At 34.0% G+C, this 22,989-nt stretch overlaps 2 protein-coding genes across 4 annotated transcripts in view; one reads left to right on the forward strand and one right to left on the reverse strand.

Moving 5' to 3' along the window:
* The window catches only part of LOC138709638 (facilitated trehalose transporter Tret1-2 homolog), a 614,214-nt gene that overhangs the window by 31,759 nt on the left and 559,466 nt on the right, over positions 1 to 22,989 (forward strand). The window lies entirely within an intron of this gene.
* Positions 1,579 to 14,363, reverse strand: LOC138709637 (ionotropic receptor 75a-like). Its single transcript, XM_069840548.1, has 3 exons — positions 14,107 to 14,363; positions 5,810 to 6,004; positions 1,579 to 1,979 (listed from the first exon to the last, which is right to left on the reverse strand). The coding sequence occupies exons 1-3, from the start codon at positions 14,331 to 14,333 to the stop codon at positions 1,841 to 1,843; spliced, it is 561 nt and encodes a 186-aa protein (XP_069696649.1). The 5' UTR covers positions 14,334 to 14,363; the 3' UTR covers positions 1,579 to 1,840.

The following is a 22,989-nucleotide window of genomic DNA, read 5'->3' on the forward strand; positions in this document are numbered from 1 at the left end:
TGCGTTTTTTGTGAACTAATTGGATGCTATTTCATTTTCAATATATAGAGTTTGAAAATAGTAAAAATGTAACATCCATGACAACTGGAATGACTGATATGTCATTGTTTTCTTTCGTGAAATCGTGATGCTGTGGCGATAGTTATTTTTTATTAAGGCCAATTTTAAACTTCAGAAGACAATTATGCAGAATTAGATAACTGTATAGTGGAGGGAGATGTTGGTATTGGCGAGGGAGAACACAACAATTGGGGGAACCTGCCGCTATAAATCCTTAAACCTAACAACGGTCTCCAGTGTCGTTTGAAAGAGAAAACTGAAGCAATTTTCTTTGGTTAAATTGAACATTGTCTTGTTTGTGTGTTTTGAAGATTAGCCGTTCTGACCCGTTCCGTTGTCAATTCTGTAAGGGTTTTGAACCAACGTTAGACATTCACAAAATAATAGCGTGATACTATTCATGTCAGAATGACGCATGATCGCCATTTATGACGATGCGAGCAAACGCAAGAAAGGGATTAATGCACCCAGTCCCTGTGGAGGAGCTGGCTACTTCCCGCCGGGAATGGAACTCGAATTTGTAGCCAGATGAATTATATTATTGAACTTACTTCAGACAAATTTTTGTCTACGCGTACAGCTTCGTTTTGCGGACCTTCGATTAAGTAATATGGAGTAATAGAAGCTCTACTTAACCGACGTGAATAATAATAATAATAATAATAATAATAATAATAATAATAATAATAATAATAATAATAATGAATCTATATATATATATATATATATATATATATATATATATATATATATAATTTGAACAGGTAATGGAAATTACGGGAAAACGGCTGAACGGATTGTAATAAATGACCCCTCATTTTGAAGCTTGGAACTCAAAGTTTTTCAGGAAAATAGTAGTTTTCAGTGAAATGTCAATTTTTCAACATTTTTTTCCTATTTTCCAAAATCCATCTGTCGTCAGTTTTGAGATCTAGCTAATTGCATTTCAGAATAAAACAAAACACACTACAGTAAACAATATTCCACGAAAGCCATGATCTGCAAGAATGCTGACATATTTAGAGCTCAAATTAAATAGGTTATTAAAAACTTAACGTACTAAAAATAATTTACAGGTTCGATTCTGTGGTGTGTAATTTTCTGGGTACAGCTGTGTATTGGATATTAAAAACTACAAAACTTGAGGTGGTTTGATGACTTTATTACCATTAGAAATGAAATATTATTGTAGTTAATGCCGTGATGTGACTATTTTTCATTACTTATACATATTAATGCTATATTGATGATATGAAAGTGAAACGTTTTGGGGTTATATAAGTATATGTAGAGAATAACTTAAATTAGATTTTGATTTCTATATTTTACTGAGTGGCGGCTATATAGTATATATATATATATATATATATATATATATATATATATATATATAGTATATGTTACTGAAAGCTATAAAACTTACGTAAGATAATAATATTATTAAAAATCAAATATTTTTATAGTTATTAATCAAGTGGGGTTGAGTCTTTTTCATATATTTAATGTCGGTGTGGTGTAGATATTTATATGCGTGGTTCTCTTCAATATTGGCTCGACAGAGAGTATCTTTCATTATTATGGAAGCAAATAACTTTCAGAATGTCTGGTATTCTTCATTGAAAATAAATCTGAAAAATGTTTATTTGAACGTCTAATGAACTTAGTTTGCAGCATTTGCTGCACAAGCCACTAGTATCCGTATAATACGTTACACATTTTTACATTTTTTCAGTGCCTTTCTTTTACATGGTAAGTCAGCTGCATATTAAAGAACATTCAATTAATTTAGCCACATTTGTCTCGTTACAGCGCGACTTCCAACGCTGTCACCATCTCTGATCCTGTTTAATTCATTTCCTTCTTGCTCGAAGGCAGATTCTTCGGATCGATTTTCAGCAGATTTCTCTCTGATGTTTTCCCTGTAACATGCAAATGTGTACAAAGAAGATTAGAAACAGAAGTTTGAGGAATTGAGTACTTGGATTTTAACGACATGTTATATTTATTTTGTTGACATTTCATACGCAATGTTTACGTCTTTATAAATCCTGATCGTGATACATTCTTCGAAAAATATGAGATACTTTTTACCATATTCATTTCATTATTCTAGATAGTAAGAGAAAGTACTGTTTCGGGACTTTTACGGAAATGCAAATTTTTAACATTCTGATATCGAAAAAAAAAAAAAAAAAAAAGGTTTTGAGCATACCATCTGCCTGTATACTCCTGAATTATTGGACTGATTTTGTTTACTACATTCAGTATCTAAGAGCCAATTTATTCGGAAAAATTATACGTGAAATAGGGTAATTTTATTGAATAATTAAAGGATCTTTATTTGAAAAAAAAATGTTGTTGTTTTCTAATGCCAGGCATTTGACAATAAAGTCATTTGACCTCTTGCACTCCAATATTTTTCAAAGATATTATCATGGTCAGCCACTGAAGCACAGATTTTCAGGTGTTCCGAATCCATTTCTTGGTTTGAGTTGCACAATGGGCAGTTAGGGGAATCATATATTCCAATTCTATGCAGGTGCTTGGCCAAACAGTCATGGCCTGTTGCCAATCTAAATGCAGCTACAGACGATTTTCGTGGTAAATCGGGAATTAACTGTGGATTATGATGCAGAGAGTTTCATTTTTTTCCTTCAGATTGAGCTATCAAATTTTGTTTGTTGAAGTCTAAGTATGTAGATTTAATAAATCTTTTCACAGAATAATACGTAGATTTAGTAATAGGTTTGTAAGTAGCAGTGCTGCCCTTTGCTAAAGCATCTGCATTCTCGTTTCCCAGGATTCCACAATGGGATGGTATCCATTGGAATACAATTCTTTTATTGAGTAATACCGTATTAATTGAGAGAGCATTTTAGTTATTTCTGCTGTTTGAGATGAAGGTGTGTGTTTAGAGACTATTGATAGAATAGCTGCTTTGGAGTCTGACAATATAACTGCATTTTTAAATTTATTGATGTGAAATAGAAGATTCCTGAGACTTTCACTTATTGCAACGATTTCTCCATCAAAACTTGTTGTTCCATATCCAAGAGATCTATAAAGTGAGAAGAGACAGCACGTAACACCTGCACCGGCACTAAAAAAAAAAAAAAGAAAAAATGTTGATCCACTTCAAGAATTGCAGACTGCTGTATTTCATTTAATTTTTTGCCGTACATAGAAACATAGAATAAACTGCCAAATCGGACGGTGTAGTTAGTATGGGTAAAAAACGCTTTCCTATTATATAAATATACAGGGTCAACCGCAACCGCAGGGTCATTAATTTCAAGGGATTGTTCTTTGAGATATTTCAAAGAAAAAAAGTTTAATTTATTTTGTTCGTTTTTGCTTCTTTGATCAAAAATTATTTTATACAGGCCGTACCCATGCGCTCCGCTGCACCCGTTAGAAATAAATATAAAGTAATTACATAATTAAAATAGGACATTTGATCCAGGGAACATTCGTGTTTGATAAAAGGATAAATCGTTTATTATGTTACTTAATTTAAATTGTATTTGCATAATTAAAATGCGATCATTTTTATCCAGAGACCACTCATTTGGTCATAAAAATTATTTTAGGACATACAGGAAACGAATGTACAGAATAGCCTATCAAGTTTTCTGTGCATAAGAAGCTATTTTAATCTTACCTGTCCTCGATTCACTCAGAAGTTACTGTAATAACATTATAGCATTATGTCCATCTAGAGAAACTACACTTTCCAATGGTGAATTAATAATTAATTATACAAATCGGTTAATTTAGCTTCTGATATTACTTCATACAAACACAGAAACATTATCTGTAGGCTATCTTTCATAGCTTTCGATTGTTGCTGTCCAAGGCCCCTTATAGACGAAGTCATTTGTTTTTTAATTCATTACACGGCCTTAGATGGCAGTTATTTTAAGTTTAAAACTCATTTATCTCATTAAATATCATTCCTATCAAAATGTTTCAAGGAATAAAACTTATCGGAAATTATTTTTAAAGAAACTTTTGTTATGTGACATTTTTCACAAAAATCAATAATAAGCGAGATATTTCGATTTATTTAATTCAGGCCCCCTTATAACCCCCCTTTTAAATAATGCATTTTGAATGCCATATAGCCTAAAATCTAAGTTACAACGAACTTAATTTATATTCCAATTTTCATCGAAGTCGATTCAGCCATTATCGCGTGAAAAGGTAACAAACATACAGACAGACAGACATACAAACAAAAATAAAAAAAAAGCGATTTTCGGTTTCAGGGTGGTTAATTGTATATGTTAGGACCAATTATTTTTGGAAAATCGAAAATTACCAGAAAAATTTCGGCTACAGATTTATTATTAGTATAGATGAAACATTTCATGCCATATTTTGGGAAAGCTATTGAATTAATTTCCAATATGCTTAGTCAGTTTCAGAGAGCAATGTATTATGATAATAATGATTGAAAGAATTTTGAGTTTTGTCCTTGAAATGTGCAGAAATGTGCAACGTTTCGTTTTGGAAAGGAATGTTAAAACATTATACAGCAACAAATGCATTGCCATCACAAAATCCATAAACAAAAATCATGTCTGCATATTCACTATGCGAATATACGAATTAAATGTTAAGTGGACGTGTATTCAGTTGTTTTTTGAGCTGGTGTTGCGGTGCTCAGATACTGCCGTGTGCAAAAAAATCTGGCGTAACACGTCAAGTATAGTACACGGAACTACAAGATGTTCCAGTATTTCTCTCCAACCGTTAGACTTCTGACGTAGGAATATCAGGTTAAATCGATGTAGGTTACTATATTATCCTGAAATATTGTACATTCCTTCTTAAACACCCCGTGTAATGATATTATATCTAGGTTAATTATTTTTGAGTTGCGTTGGATTAATTTGTTATTGTAACAAAAGTTTAATTTAAAACATGAATTCAAAGAATTACTTTTGTGCGTGATCGTGCGTATTTGCTTGGTTTCCGCACAAAACCAATCCGCGGAAAGTCTAAAATTCCACATTCAGTAGTCCCAACCTAACACACATAACAATTTCCCTCTTCTTACCGCTTAAGTGAATATTGATTTTACTGCTTTAGGCTTTTAACATATTATTTTTAGAGGCGTTCAATATAGTAATAATTATAAATTGGAAACTTACCACTGCAGTTTCACCTAAATTGCACAGTTAATTATTGTTTTTAAATATTTGCAAAAATTAAGTAAACTCTACAACTCCACTAAAGTTACTGCATTCGTGATGGAAGTAACATTAAGGAAGCCGTAAAAAATCAACAAGATTCCAGACTCATCATAGACTGGGGGAAAAAAAAGACAGACGTATATCATGGCCTGCTGGAGAATAGAAAACACAGAAAACATTTTAAAGCAACAATGTTGAAGATAGATATTTTTGTTTTGCAAATTTGCCGTCATTGAACAGAAACCAAGATGGAGATTTCATTGCAACTAATTAGAAATTCCTCTTTCAGGTATGTAATAAACTTCCAATTCTCGAAATTAAAAAAGCTCAACTACGTTTCGCTTTTTCAAACTTTTCCTCGAACATGAAAACTTCAACATACCGCTCTTGTAACTCATATTACTATTGTATTTCATAAATTACGCCAAATAGTCATACATTATATTAGAAATGTTTGTTTTTTGGTATTAATAAGTACATTTTTCTCTGTCCGAATTTGGTTCTTCACTTTAATAATGGTAGAATGTAATTTGTCGTCTTCGCATACGTACCTCCATTTCATTATTTTTTCGCATACTAGCACGATGACTGCCAGCACAACTCCCATTCCAACAATGAGGAATGCCGGAGATATTTTGTCCATATCGACGCTTATAAACTCTTCTTTGATCGCACACGCAGGTTTAGGAACCTCCCACAGCATATCTAGGTAGTGTACGACACCTCCTTGTATTGCTTTCCGCATTCTGTGAATATAATCATTAAAACATCATCTTTATAAGAATTGCAACGACATAATCCTAAAGGATGTCCCAACGAGAACGCCGGATTTCGTAATGTGTATAAATGCAACAAAAACAGATAACAGCGCCGCCTAACCAAGAACAAGACAAATGCTCAATTCCCCAACAATGTCTTGTTATTGTTGGGTTGGCGGCACTGCTATCTCTTTTGCATTTATTCACATGATGCTGCTTAAATTAAGAGTTGTTTTGATATTTCCAGTAGAATGCTAGAGTGCTACAATGATGCTGCTTTAAATTATGAGAACCGTCGACAAGAATTCTAAATATTTATCATTAGCTAATGAAATCATTGAAATGGAATGTAAGGAAACGATTATTGGGCACTTATACAAATATATGATTTATCTCATTTTTCTAGATGTAGAAATTTTAAGTTTTTCTTTAACATACAGATAATGTAATTTTGAAGCCGTGATCCGTAGACATAATTGCGATTGCCAGTGTTGTTTCTGGACACACAATAAGTCGTAGATAATTTTTTTTCAGTTCCTTTCTATTTTGAAACTTTAAAGAAGTTACTGCAACATAACTAATGTTAAAAAGTTTACTATTTTATACGTTATCGATTTATAGACATCGAAATTTGGAGGTATGCACCTGGCATGCATTTTTAATTTTTCAAGCAATTCTCCATTCTTAAAGTTGTACGAATCGTTATTAGTAGGGACCGTCCTTTGTCCCAGGAGGTTACAAGGAGATTTTAGTGTAGCGGATGAGTGCGTGCATGTAGCAAGCGAAGTACTCCTCAAGCGACTCCTGTTTGGTCAAGTTGGACAGAACAAAACATAGACCATTTTAACAATTGGACTAATATTTACAATTTATATTAGGCTATTTAAACTATGTACACTAGAATAATTTATTTTTGCTATTTACATTGTGATAAAGAATGTAGGCCTACATTGATAAAATATTATTTACACTATTATGTACAGTGTTGTGTATTGCAATGAAATGTATCTAATTTCATAATACCACAGACTACTATATACAGTCACGAAGCTTGAGTTTTGAGGGAGCTAGAAACAATAGACTGTGCCGCTACTATTTTGCATTGCCTGTAATGAGCCGATATTAGCGATCCTAGTGGTGAGCAACTATCTAATGTTTGCATATTTGCTACGTATTGAGCTTCGTGACTATATATACTAGACTGTGATAATATTATGTCCTACCTATTTTGTAAATAGTGTATAATAGTGTATAAATGGGTTTCAGTTATTGACTGCTTTCAAAAATCCGATTGTCAAAAAGACTGCTTTTCGTTCTCTAGAATATCACATTTCTTCAAATAATAATAATAATAATAATAATAATAATAATAATAATAATAATAATAATAATAATGAGATAATTTAAATATTTTATTCTGTGATACATATAACCATTAAACATTGAGAAACCTGAAACAGCTATTATTGTTAACAAGAATTGTTAGAAAAATATTTCGTTAGTCTATTCTTAAATTGGTTTGATGTCTGACAGTCCCTGACATTACTCGGTAGGGAATTCCAAAGCCGAGGAACAGCAACATTGAAAGAAGATGAATATGAGGATGTTCGGTGGGAGGGAATGGATAATATTGGGGAGTGTTGTGATCGTGTGTCTAGTTTATGATGGGTGGATAAATTTTGAAAACGAGACGCAAGATAGACAGGAGTGGAGAAATGCAATATGTGAAAGAGAAGGGAAAGACAGTGGATTTTTCTACGTTCTTCTAGACGAAGCCAGGACAACATTTCGAGGGATGGTGTTACGTGATCAGCCCGGCGAATATTGTAGACGAAACGGACGCACATATTATGAACACGTTGCAGTCTCTGCGCCGAAGTAACGCTTAGGTCAGTAAGCAGAATATCACAGTAATCGAAGTGGGGCATCACGAGTGTTTGCACTAACATTTTTTTCATGGAAAAGGACTTACAACTTTTGTAGAATATGATTTTTATTTTTGATATACTAATTGTCCTTCATTATGAAATATCATTTCTTTGATAGAAATTGCCTTATTTAACACTAAATTGTAATTGTTTAACTCTTACATTTACATGTAACTAAACATGTCTGTATTTTGCTGCTATTATTATATTCAGGGAACGGATTTATATGGACTAAAAATATATGAAATATGTAAATATATATGTAGTTATTTTTACCAAAATATGGAATTAAATATGGATTTTTACCAAAATATGGAATTAAATATGGACTTAAAATTATAAAAAAATGACTATGTACGTTAAATATTGGTACATTTTAATCAAACTAAACAAAAAATATAATGGACGTACCTTATCTTCCAATGTAGTTTCAACAAAACACAATTTTTATTGTCTGTTACCATAACAATAGGTTACAAACATTTCTTTCAAGTGCTGAAAAGTGAATCTTCTTCTATTGTCTCTGAGGATAGATTTATACTGACTAAAAGAGCGTTCGACGTCACAAGAAGTAACTGGTACATAATTCAATTTCACAATGTCTGCTGGGGATAAGTCCAAGTTAATCTTCACTGTTGATTCACCACTCATCACAGCAACAACCTTTTGTAGTTCTTCATATCCAGGGTTTTTTGAAAGTACAGTGTCCACCTTAGCTCTTACTGCATCTGCAACTTTACCTCTACCACGATTCAGTTGTTCCACAGTACTATTTATAATTTCAAAACTTTCAGATAGTGAAAGGTGCCTATTTTGGAGACTTTTGAGCGTTTTTATGATGCATGAAAATGTATGCTGAATGTGAGCTAAGTCATTCTTCACACTTATGTCACAGGTAACTGTTTTCGCAGTATCAATTGAGACTGCATCTTCAGAGTCCAATGCAAGGAGAACATTGTTAATAGAGTCTATATGTTCGGCATAATATTCAACTGCTTCTAGCCATGTACCCCATCTAGTTAAAATTGGCTTTGGTGGCAATGGAATTTCAGGGTACATTTCTTTCAACACGTTAACTCTACTGGGAGCTTTGAGAAATACTTTTTTCACTGATGAAATCAACAAATCTACTTTAGGGAAATTGTCTCTGACCTCTTCTGCCACACGATGAAATGCATGCGCCACACAAGTAAAATGAGTCAATTTAGGATATACAACAGATAATGCTTGTCCAGCTTTGACCATATAAGGGGCAGCATCGCTAATAAAGAATAACACATTATCGTACATAATACCCTTTGGCCACAGGATACCCATAGCTTCGTTGAACAGTTTAACTATAGTTTTGTTATTGCACTTTTCTAGAACATCACAATGTAAAAGAATTCGTTCAGAATATTGTTCACTTAACAAACCGATAACTACATTACCAACAAGTCTACCTTCTTTGTCGGGAGTCTCATCAATGGAAACCCAAATTGAACTATCTTTAATTTCATCTCTTATCTTCTGTATTGTCTCATCGTAGATGGATGGAGCATACGTCTTCCTAAGTGTTGACTCATCCGGGATTGTATGTTGAGTATATTTTTCAAGGAATTCCCTGAAGACCTTATTCTTTAGTTTGTAGAGAGGAATATCAGCAGAGATGAGAGAACGGCACAGGTCGATGTTAAACTCAGATCTTACATTCGATGTTGTTGGTTGTGTTAAAAACAATTGTCTCTGCTTGGAATTTAGTTGTTTGTTGGCCTGATGTTTACTAGTTGTAATGTGTTGTTGCACCAGGAACTTTTGTGTAGATGATACTGCACACTGACACAAATTACAAAATAATATTTTATTGTCAGTTGATAAACCATCTTCTTTAAATTCTGAAATGTAACTTGTTAGTTTTGATTTTAAATTGACTGAATGACGTACTTTTGGCATATTTACCGTCTTTATAGTATGATTTACAAAACTGAACCTATGTGTACTCTGACTGGCATTTAACTGTTGAGCTGCACAACTGAAGTCTGTTAAAAATTTTAAATTAAATTAATACAGTTTTGTAACTTACTTTCCCATTGTTGATAGGACTGCTAATTTTCAAATAACTCTGATGTTAAAGGGATTACTGAACATGTGTTTAAATCTCTATTGTTGAAATGTATTTTTAAAAGTTAATGGAATTTTGTTTTGTTTTATTGTTAAACCTAATATAATATGGACTGTTTTATATGAAATATGGAAAATATATGGAAATTAACGAAAATATGTACTAAACTCTAAAATATGGAAAAATATGGAAAATAAAAGTAGGATTTTTCAACCCTACACATTGTGAAACATAAAGATAATGCAAAATATAAATTATATTAGCTTTATAAGTAAATATGTATTTACATATAAATCCTTTCCCTGATTATTATTATTATTATTATTATTATTATTATTATTATTATTATTATTGTTATTATTATTATTATTATTATTAAATTGTAGTCTGTATTGATGTTATTTATATTTGCTATGCATTTTATACTGTTGAGTGGAAGAAAAGGCCTTATGATCTTAGCTCTGCCAGTAAAAATAAATGAATTAAATAAATGAACAAATAATTTAAATTGTAGGAAACATCATCGTAGTATCAGTCTTTATCACTAATGCATTGTAAACAGTCCATGAGGTCTAGTTTTGAATCGTGAATAGAACGTCAACTTCAGAACAAACAAAATGCTGTGCACGCGTCAAATATGACGTCACGTCAATATAGTCTATGAACAGCTAACCTTATCTCTTTATCTCAGTAGAGGTCAAATATTGTAACACCACCACGAATATGTCCACTGTAATTTAAGAGCAAGCAATTTTTTTCCTTGAAGTATTTAAAATCCAGCAGTTTTACATGGCTGTATCGAAAAATGTACGGGAAATGTTATTATGACGCATATCCTCAAGGACGTACTGATGCAGTTTGCTACTGCATTATGTTAGAAATAAGTTATGAATGATTTTTTCCGCGGCTTTGTGTGGCTCGTTATCTTACGTTGAATGACCTCCATAATTGGAAGAGAAGTTAAATAAACAAGTAAATAGTAAAAATTAAACAAACATTGAGAGATAAATATCCGCTTTTCTCTTCAGAAGTTGAACCTAGTAGCTCAAAGTTCACAACTGTCTGTGCCTAGTAAGCAATTATTGCAATCGTGTTGCATGTATTTGAGGTCGTTTTATGCTACTGTTGTCATACCATCAATATTTCCTTTTGAAGAGAACACTGCACTTCAATTTACGAGCTATTTTGCTCAGTTGTTGGAAATTCTCATGGATTCGTTAAACTTGCTTTATACCTTGTGTTTATGTCTGATGTTACAAACTTTCAGGGATGATGGTGAAGGAAAAAGTGTCAATTTGAGATAAGGATCTCCGGTCCAGAAATGCCTCAGTTGAAAGTTATAAGAGGCCGAAATGGTAGTCCATAGGTTGTAGGAGGTATCATAGTAGAACCCCGCCAACATATAACTTAGGAGTTCGTCACAAGAGGTTGGGTAAAGTGAAGTTGCACTTGATTAGTCTTGTGAGTTAGATTTGGGCAACAGGATTCCTTTTCAAAAGTCGATTCCAACGATTCAGTCATACATTACGAATCGATTCTAACGATTCGTTCACGATTCTTCCCAGTTGCGATTGCAACTATTATTTTGAATCATCAACGATTTGTGCGAAGTTCAGATATTGTTTCATCGCAAACAAAACGCCTGGAATTGGCTAGCTTCTGTGTTCACATTGTCGTTCACTTCTAAAATGTTTACGAAAAGCATTGTGAATGCTTACATTACATAACCTGACCAAGCCTTGGCGTTCACGTTACTTTTCATTGTGGATGTCCCTTTTGTTGATTATGGCCGATTTAGCTGTGATTCCATGGATACGTAATTATTAATGGTTCTGAATTTAGACGGCCATGAAGTCGTGATCTTATAACCTGTCCACACCTGTGGAGTAACGGTCAGCGCGTCTGGCCGCGAAACCAGGTGGCCCGGGTTCGAATCCCGGCCGGGGCAAGTTACCTGGTTGAGGTTTTTTTCGGGATTTTCCCTCAACCCAATACGAACAAATGCTGGGTAACTTTCGGTGCTGGACCCCGGACTCATTTCACCGGCATTATCACCTTCACATCATTCAGACGCTAAATAACCTAGATGTTGATACAGCGTCGTAAAATAACCCAATCTTATAACCTTTCCAACTTTATATATTTATTTAATGTAAATTTGTGCTATCCTACAAAAAATATTGTATGATACACATTCGTAAAGTTACCTTTTTGTCCTCGTGTGTTTATTAAATTCGGCTTCGCCTCTTATCACGAACTTTACACTCGTGCCAAAAAGAAAACATTTATTAACTTGTCCCATAACTCCGAAGGTTGTCACTGCTGTTGTTTTGTAAAATGTAAACGTATTCATATCTCTCTTTTTTTTTTTTTTTTTTGCAAATAAATTGAACAAATTTTAATTCCCAATGCTGTAAATTAAGCAATAACTTTTTTTCTGGAAATCCAGAGGACCAGAGTTTGAGTTCCGGCAAGGACAGTTTTATCTCGTATGGATTGGGTGTGTCTCTTGTGTATTTGTCTTAATCGTGTTGTTACGTCGTGCTAGCCACGTCACTACTGTTGCGTTATAATTCTTACAAGAGTAAAAGTGAAACAAATCTGAGGGAAAGGAGGAGAAGAGAAGTGAGACATATTTCTTGTGGTAAGAGGACGATTGGGTTTAAAAACTGACTAGTGGGTTGTGCAGCAAATGCTGCAAACTAAGTTCATTAGACGTTCAAATGAACATTTTTCAGATTTATTTTCAGTGAAGAATACCACACATTCTGAAAGTTATTTGCTTCCATAATAATGAAACATACTACCTCTAAATGTTTTTTATGCCAAATACTTTTTCTTGAACCTATCCACCTTCAGGTTTTGAGTTTCAACGCGAAAACGCAAGTAAAAATGTCAGAACGATCAGTGGGTTTTTCATGTGGGACTAAATATTAGCTAATTCAGGTCATTGTGAATTGTACGCGAAAGTTTAAAAAATGTCAGGTTTGCTATGCTTTCGAACAATAAACATAGCATCTTGATATACCTGCTCCATGGAGAGCTTGAAATGTAGAGAGTAAAATCATTTCATCCTCTTAAGAGATCTTGCTGAAATGATCGGGAGACTATAAAATTTTCTAGGTCCCTTATTTTATCAGTAAGTAATACCTTTTGGTTTTTCCTTAGGAACTGTGATTTTTGCGCTCTCTCGAGCCAATCCTGAAGAAAATGACGCATATAAATATCTACACCACACCGCCATTAAGTATATGAAAAAGACCCAACCCCACTTGATTAATAACTATAAAAATATTTCATTTTTAATAACAATATTATTATCTTACTTAAGTTTCGTAGTTATATACTACATAGACGCCATTCAGTAAATTATATAAATGAAGATCTAATTTCATATATTCTCTACATCTACTTACATAACCCCAAACCTTTCACTTTTATATCATCAGTATAGCATTAATATGTATAATTAAAGAAAAATGGTCGCATCATGGCATTAATTATAATAATATTTAATTTCTAATGATAATAATGTCATCAAACCATGTCAAATTTTGTAGATTTTAATATCCAATACACAGCTGTACTCATAAAATTACACATCGCAGAATCAGACCTGTAAATTATTTTTAGTAAGCCTTGAAGTTGTTAATAATCAATTGAGTTTGAGCTCTAAATATGTCAGCAATCCTGCAGGTCATGGCCTTCGTCTAATAGTCTATTGTTTATTGTAGCCTAGTGTGTGTTTTGTTTTATTCTGAAATGATGCAATTAGTTCTCAAAACTGACGGAAGATGGATTTTGGAAAATATGAAAATTATGTAAGAAAACTAACGCTTCACTGAAAGTTACTATTTTTGTGAAGAACTTCGGGTTCTAAACTTCAAAATGAGGAGACATTTATTAAAATCCGTTTAGCCGTTTTCACGTAATTTCCATTACCAATTCAAATTATATATATATATATATATATATATCTTATTAATTCAGTTACTTAATAGAAGTACAGCTATAACTATAGATTCTGTGTAAAATATTAAAGTAAATGCAGTTTTACTTACGCAATTGCAATCGCTTCCTTGTAAGGAGATCCCCATGGGAGGGCTATGTAGCAATATTCAGGCGGGAAAATAACTACTTCAGTCAGGTCACACTTGTCCTTTTCATTAAATATTTCTTCTAGTTGAGGATATACTTTCAGAGGTTCTGAATGAAATGCGAAGTTCTCCTTCTTCATCTTGGAGAATGCAACGTCACGCGTGTAGTAAGGTGTATTGGGAGGCGCCATCTTCCTCTGATATAGTTCGTGGACCAGAGGATCAGGATTCAGCTAAAATCAGTTTTAGATTACATTAGGATTGTGAAGAAAATTTAAATCGATGTTTGCAGGGTCATGCAAAAAAAATAATGGACAAGTATTAATTTAATAACGAATTAGTTCAGTTACTTGATGGTATTCAGCACCAATGACTCGACTTGTGCTCATTTCAATAAAGTGTAGTCGTATGGCAGTTTTAATTTACGGTTTTCTTCTTCAAGACTATATAACACTTACTTACTTACTTATTGGCTTTTAAGGAACCCGGAGAGTCATTGCCGCCCTCACATAAGCCCGCCATTGATTCCTATCCTGAGCAAGATTAATCCAGTCTCTATCATCATATCCCACCTCCCTCAAATCCATTTTAATATTATCTTCCCATCTACGTCTCGGCCTCCCCAAAGGTCTTTTTCCCGCCGGCCTCCCAACTAACACTCTATATGCATTTCTGGATTCGCCCATACGTGCTACATGTCCTGCCCATCTCAAACGTCTGGATTTAATGTTCCTAATTATGTCAGGTGAAGAATACAATGCGTGCAGTTCTGTGTTGTGTAACTTTCTCCATTCTCCTGTAACTTCATCCCTCTTAGCCCCAAATATTTTCCTAAGCACCTTATTCTCAAACACCCTTAATCTCTGTTCCTCTCTCAAAGTGAGAGTCCAAGTTTCACAACCATAAAGAACAACCTGTAATGTAACTGTTTTATAAATTCTAACTTTTAGATTTTTTGACAGCAGACTAGATGACAAAAGCTTCTCAACCGAATAATAACAGGCATTTCCCATATTTATTCTGCATTTAATTTCCTCCCGAGTGTCATTTATATTTGTTACTGTTGCTCCAAGATATTTGAATTTTTCCACCTCTTCGAAGGACAAATCTCCAGTTTTTATATTTCCATTTCGTACAATATTCTGGTCACGAGACATATTCATATACTTTGTCTTTTCGGGATTTACTTCCAACCCTATCGCTTTACTTGCTTCAAGTAAAATTTCCGTGTTTTCCCTAATCGTTTGTGGATTTTCTCCTAACATATTCACGTCATCCGCATAGACAAGAAGCTGATGTAACCCGTTCAATTCCAAACCCTCTGTGTTATCATATAACACTTAACTTGAGAAAATTTAAACCGATGTTGGCAAGGTCATGCAAAAAAAATGGATAAGTATTAATTAATTTAATAACGAATTAGTCCAGAGGAAAGCATATTCAGTTACTTGATGGTATTCAGCACCAGTGACTCGACTTATGCTCATTTCAATAAAGTGTAGTCGTATGACAGTTTTAATTTAAGGTTTTCTTCTTCATGAAAATTTAACACTTAACTTGAGATTTAAATCGATGTTGGCAAGGTCATGCAAAAAAAAAAATGGAAAAGTATTAATTAATTTAATAACGAATTAGTCCAGAGGAAAGCATTTTCAGTTACTTGATGGTATTCAGCACCAGTGACTCGACTTGTGCTCATTTCAATAAAGTGTAGTCGTATGACAGTTTTGATTTACGGTTTTCTTCTTCAAGACAATATAACACTTAACTTGAGACAATTTAAATCGATGTTGGCAAGGTCATGCAAAAAAATGGATAAGTATTAATTAATTTAATAACGAATTAGTCCAGAGGAAAGCATATTCAGTTACTTGATGGTATTCAGCACCAGTGACTCGACTTGTGCTCATTTCAATAAAGTGTAGTCGTATGACAGTTTTAATTTACGGTTTTCTTCTTCATGAAAATTTAACACTTAACTTGAGACAATTTAAATCGATGTTGACAAGGTGATGCAAAAAATTATATATCTTCCAACAAAATCTGTAATTTTTAATTTAAGTTCACTGGTTTCGTCACACGGAAGACAAAATTCAGGTATACACTGAATATTTTAAATTACAGATATCTGGAATGTGGTAGAAGCCTGTATGTATATGAGTATGTTGTCTTGGACTTCCTAGATACTTACGATTGTTTTAAGAATTTTCGCACACAGGGGTGGCCCCAAGTTATAATTATATATACTACCTTACTACCCCAGCACTCATCCAGGTGACCCATGTTGGATTTTACCGACTTATTAAATACCGTTTTAATAATAATCACTGTTTTAGAATAAACATTTCAAATTAACTGGCTTACTTACTTACGTACTTAATTACTTACTGCCTTTTAAGGAACCCGGAGGTTCATTGCCGCCCTCACATAAACCCGCCATTAGTCCCTATCCTGAGCAAGATTGATCCAGTCTCTATCATCATATACCGCCTTCCTCAAATCCATAAATTAACTGGCTGCATGAGATAATACTGCAGGCCATTACACGATAAAGAAAGAGACCACGATCTTGATTGTGTCATGTAAGATAAACGCATTGCAATTAATAGTAATATACGTTACAAGAGCGGTATGTTGACGTTTTCATGGTCGAGGAAAAGATTGAAAAAGCGAAACGTAGTTGAGCTTTTTTAATTTCCGAGAACATGAAAACAACATACCGCTCGTGTATCGTACATTATTTTGTGCGAAGATCGTTTATTACATACCTGAAAGACGAATTTCTAATTAGTTGCAATGAAATCTCCATGTTGGTTTCTGTTTAATGACGGCAACTTCGGAAAACCAAAATGTCTTTCTTCAACATTGTTGCTGTAAAATGTTTTCTGTGTTTACTATACTCCAGCAGGGCGTGATATACGTCTGTCTTTTTTTTTCCCCCAGTCTATAAATGCGAACTTAAAACAAACGGTAAGGTTATGTAATGATTTATTTTTCATTTTAATATTTTAACAATATTATTTATATAACATATTGCAGTAATAACATCAGAATCTGGAATCTTGTTGATTTTTTCACGGCTTCCCCAATATTACTTGTATCAGGAATGCAATAAGTTTCGTGGAGTAGTAGAACTTTACTTAATTTTTGCAAATATTTAAAAACAATAATTAACATTGCAATTTAGGTGAAATTGCAGTGGTAAGTTTCCAATTTACAATTATTACTATGTTAAACGTCTCTAAAAATAATATGTTAAAAGCCTAAAGCAGTAAAATGAATGTCGCGCTTAAGCGGTAAGAAGAGGGAAATTATGTGTGTTACGTTGGGAATACTGAATGTGGTATTTCACACTTACCGCGTATTGGTTCTGTGCGGAAAACAAGCAAATACGCACGATCTCGCACAAAATATATTGAACATACTAGTAGGCCTAAGATTTTTTTTTTGTTTATTTTGTTATGGAAGGTAGAACGTTAGAATCAAATGTTTTATAAGTTAGAATTTATTGCAAAATTAGCTGGTTTTTCACTTGTATTTTGTGTGAATTATTAGTGTCTATAGATGTTGGTATAGGTCTGTTTCCGTTAATTTTGTTTTTATCTTTACATAAAACATATAGTAAATCACGTACCAATGTTTACCAAATCGCCAAATAACTTCGTAAATTATCTTAATATAACTTGAAAGCAACTAATTTAGATGGAATAGGCAAACCTAACTTCAGGAGAGACTTTTACCTTGTAACACTTTTCACAGTGTACTTATTTATTTATTTATTTATTTATTTATTTATTTATTTATTTATTTATATTTTTTAATTTTGGGAAATGACATGTTTTAAATTAAGAAGTGCTTGAAATAATTATTGAAGATTCCTTTACAACTTCCGGTATTTATTTTCCTTTTTTTCAGATCAATTAAGGATGGAAAGAATAAAATGACGGGATATGTAATATTGGTTTTCTAGTTATCTTTATGTTTAAGACGGATCCAGCAGTGTCTTTTAACATGTTTTTTTTTTTTTATATTTTCCTGCTATCCTGTTCAGGTTAAATTACTGGAGAATGTTCTCTCGCCAAAAAATCTGAACCTCAAAATTTTGTGAAAATTTCAAAATATAATGCTTTTGGGGCATCCCTAAATATTAAGCTAGAGAAAATATATTTTTCATTGTTCTTTATGTCACCCCACAACGTTTCCCTGGTATTACATTTTGCTACCGTAAACTTCATATTTTGACTCCACCCTAATGTTGTTGTTGTTGTTTTCTAATGCCAGGCGTTTGACAATAAAGTTATTTGACCTCTTGCACTCCAATATTTTTCAAAGATATTATCATGACCAGCCAATGAAGCAAAGATTTTGAGGTGTTCCGAATCCATTTCTTGGTTTGAGTTGCACAATGGGCAGTTAGGGGACTGATATATTCCAATTCTATGCAGGTGTTTAGCCAAACAATCATGGCCTGTTGCCAATCTAAATGCAGCTACAGACGATTTTCGTGGTAAATCGGGAATTAACTGTGGATTATGATGCAGAGAGTTCCATTTTTTCCCTTGGGATTGTGTTATCAAATTTTGTTTGTTGACGTCTAAGTATGTAGATTTAATAAATCTTTTCACAGAGTAATACGTAGATTTAGTAACAGGTCTGTAAGTAGCAGTGCTGCCCTTCTTTGCTAAAGCATCCACATTCTCGTTTCCCAGGATTCCACAATTGGATGGTATCCATTGGAATACAATTCTTTTATTGAGTGATATTAATTGAGAGAGCATTTTAGTTATTTCTGCTGTTTGAGATGAAGGTGTGTGTTTAGAGACTATTGATAGAATAGCTGCTTTGGAGTCTGACAATATAACTGCATTTTTAAATTTATTGATGTGAAATAGAAGATTCCTGAGACTTTCACTTATTGCAACGATTTCTCCATCAAAACTTGTTGTTCCATATCCAAGAGATCTATAAAGTGAGAAGAGACAGCACGTAACACCTGAACCGGCACCTTGTTCTCTGGAGATCAAGGATCCGTCGGTGTATAAATGAAGCCAGGTTTGTGGAGGATACCTAATATTAATTATCTCTAAAGACAATTGTTTCAGTATTGCAGTGTTTACTTCTGATTTCAGTATTTCTTCTGTTAAATTTAGATTATATTCTATATTATATAGAGTTAAAGGGTTTGGTTTAATTTGTAAGTTTTCTTTTAAATTCGGGATATTGATTTTCTGTTTTAATTCTTAAACAATGGATATGAAACTTTTTTGAGTTTGCAATCTACAGAGAGGACTGTATGAATGCCAATTGTTTCCTGGTAATCTGATAAGTTTTTCATATTGAATCAGTGCTTTTTCTTCTATTTACTAGAGCATTCGAGGCTTAGGGGTTCATTTTCCTTTCCTTCTTCCTCTTTCTACTCTTCTGTTCCTAGTGCTGACCTGCTATGGCACTAAAACCGTCCTCCAGTGGCTTAAGGAGGGAAAGCTGGTGATCAAGATCTCCCAGCTAGGTCCAATGGACCCGTCGACCAACAGCAGGTGTGGTCCTCCTGACATTCTGGGGGTTGTGTGTGAATGAAGTAGCCACCAAAACGTTAAAATATGGTGTTCACTTAAATCGGCTACAACTTGCTATTTATTTAACCGCTCCACCCTAATGTACAGTTTAGTGTAGCTATTTATTTGTCTTGGGAACCCGTATATTTAATTGTATTCATCCTTTCATATGTTACTACGGTATTGTAAATCTTATGAGATATTTTTGGAACATTTTACTATCATGGAATTTGCTAAGTTGGCACTTTATTGTCTTTAAGTCATAGTCTTTTACCTCTGATTGAGGTTGTGGCTATCAGGCAGTACATCTCACTTGACGGTATGTGTGTTTGTATGCTTCTGAAGTCTGACTAGTGTAATATGTAGCTAGTCAGCGATGTATGTAATGGAGGGCGAAGGAAAGTGGCCACCCTAACCCATTATCTCCTGACTTAAGGTACGGTCACACGTCGCTACTTTTGCAGCGATGCAGTACAAAAAACTGCGCAACTCTTGTACTGCGACGTGTGAACAACGGTGCAACCCGAAAAGTAGCGGCTGCCGAACCTGCTGCTCGCTACTTTTCCATGCTGCGCGCAGCTTAAAAGTAGCGACGTGTGAACAGGGTTCTCAGGGTTGCAGCCGCAGCATTTTTGATATCGGTTTTGTTGAAACTTGCTGCGGTTGCTACCAGTGTTGCCACCCAAATGTGCCAATGATACTTTTATTGTTTGGATGTATTTTAATGTTAGATGTGATGAAAATAAATTATTTGTAACAGTTATTAAATGCACAACACAGTCTGAGCATATTTGCTGACGATACAATTCATTTTTTTAATTTTCTGTAGCGTAGTTTCAAACAGGAGGGTTGCCAAAATTGATTACGTGAATATACTGTTGGTTATCATTTATTTATATAGGCGTTTTTAAAAGCTTTATAGTAAATATAATGCCAATTTCTGAATACTAGTTAGGACAGAAAAGCAAATAAGAGATAAATAAGCTTTCGCGTGAGTTTCGTAATAATGCGAACATAACCACAAAATGTGTATTGAGAAGTCAACACGGAGATGGCAACCTGCAGCATGACTGCGGCTGCAAAAGTAGTGCCTTGTGTGTGAACAGACTCGCAACCTCCAGTTGCAACTTTTGCAGCACTCGGGTTGCGCAGCACGAAATGTAGCGTGCAGCGCGCTACTTTTGGCTTACGTGTGAACACGACACGCAACCACAGTCTAGTATATACAGTCGCGAAGCTTGGGGTCATTTTTTGCATTTCTCGCGATAGTTGCTAGCCGCTTGGAGCGCTGTGTGTACTAGGAACAATAGACTGTGTCACTGCCATCGTGATCTAATACAGACCGTAAGGCAGACCATGTGACTCGCTTAACCCGATCACGAAGGGCGGCGTTTCAACCATATAAATTAATTGGAATGCATAAAAAGTAACATATATTTCTCTAAAATGTAGTGTAATTGCATTAATAAAATTTAAAACAATGATTAGGAGACACTTCAGACAATTCCTTGCAAGTTAAGGTGTAATATTATTTTTGGTGTGAAAATTACGTTGTTCGTATGTGTAATAGACCTACCTGCCTTTACTTCGATTAAATATTGCGAAATTATTGTACATTCATTTATTCACAATTCATTAAATTTCAGTTGCACCGCACGAATATTTAGATATGTTGAAATTATAGGTTATGTTTACTGTCCCAGTTGCCCCTTTCTGTCTAATTTTAGTGGTCTCCAATGCCCTGCCATTCATATGGAAATATTATAGGTTATGTTTACTATGTCTTATATTCCTAAATTCGCAATTATACATTAAAATTAAGCACAATGCCATGCATGATACTCCGCACATTCAATTTCTCTGTATTTTAATACTACAATTGAGTATTGAATTATTGTATTTATCTACTACCTAAGAGACGAAGTAACAACCGTACGTACACTAATTTCATAAGAGTGGTATGATAAATTTTCTGTCTTTATCAAGGAAGGTAGATGTGCTATATTAAAATCAGAATATAAATTATTTTTTATTAAACCTCAAAATAGCTTCTATTCTAAACTTACAATGTTGATGCGAAAAGATTATGTTAACATGTAAAATTCTCTTCACATTAAAATAACACAGTTTTGCAATTCTTTCTGCAACATATTATGCAACAAGAAGTAAAGGGAACTTATGGACACATTACACTAAATAAAACTTAGCTATGATACGCAATAAAGTTATAATATAATAATTCACTGAGCTACATACACTGAAATAGAAAACCCGAACATATATTACGGCCTGGTCTACATCGAAAAGGCATTGACTGTACCGTATTTCGCATTGTTGTGAAAAGTTGTGTAAACTGTGAAATGTTCGTTATCGGTTGTAATAACTGTAAATGGCTAAAATACAATAATTTGAGTAATAATATGGGACAAGGAAACGTTTGTTGCACTATAAATTCTAAGAAAAAGAGGTCAGAGTTATCCTTCCGAAAGATCCAGGAAGGTGAGTTGATAAAATATAATATATACTTTATGAAAATAATATATAAACCTTATGTATTTCTGTATCAAATATAAATGAGGTCTCGCCCACCTCATTATATTTTGCTCGACTAGTATGACTAGTCAGTTTGTTTTTATACCATTAAGTACCAGAAAAATTCGTACCGGCACCGAGAATCGAACCCAGGACCTCTCAGCTGTGCGCGCTGAGTGCTCTCTAACCAACTGAGCTATGCCGGGACCCGATTCACGACGCCGGCTGAACTCCTCTCGTAGTATCGTGTTACGGCCTTACTGCCTGCACTTGAGACGATACACGTCATATATGTACAGGAGCGCATATTACATGACTTTATGGCCATATTCAACAACAGTTTCTTTAAACTGTTAACATCATATATGTATCAAATATGAATGAGGTATTTCAATAGTGGAAGAAAGGTATTAATTTTTCAAAAGAACACGATATCAAAAGTACAATACATTTTTTCGTCTGCTAGGGAAAGAGTCTGTGATGAGGCGATAGTAGCGATCCTAGTGGCTAGCAACTATCTATGGATGCATATTTCAACTGTCTATGTTTGCATATTTAGTAAGTATTGAGCTTCTCAACTGTATATACTGAACTGTGACGCAACTTTTGCAGCTGCAGTACAAAAGCTGCGCTGCAAAAGTAGCGACGTGTGACCGTGCTTTTAGTTACCACATAAGTGGTGCTTTGTTGGTATCATTTATGTGGTTCAGACCTGTCTTCGGACAGTTGACTCAACAACAACAACAACAACAACATAGCC

The sequence above is a fragment of the Periplaneta americana genome, chromosome 11 (assembly GCF_040183065.1).
Source record: "Periplaneta americana isolate PAMFEO1 chromosome 11, P.americana_PAMFEO1_priV1, whole genome shotgun sequence".
NCBI classification, from domain to species: domain Eukaryota; kingdom Metazoa; phylum Arthropoda; class Insecta; order Blattodea; family Blattidae; genus Periplaneta; species Periplaneta americana.

What these genes read in the sequence shown, in the direction of transcription:
- LOC138709637 (XM_069840548.1), bottom strand. Translation starts at nt 14,333, where the DNA reads ATGGCGCCTCCCAATACACCTTACTACACGCGTGACGTTGCATTCTCC. An exon ending in AAGGAAGCGATTGCAATTGC is followed by an intron (nt 6,005 to 14,106) that starts GTAAGTAAAACT and finishes TTATATTCACAG; the next exon opens with AATGCGGAAAGCAATACAAG. An exon ending in GAAAAAATAATGAAATGGAG is followed by an intron (nt 1,980 to 5,809) that starts GTACGTATGCGA and finishes TGCATGTTACAG; the next exon opens with GGAAAACATCAGAGAGAAAT.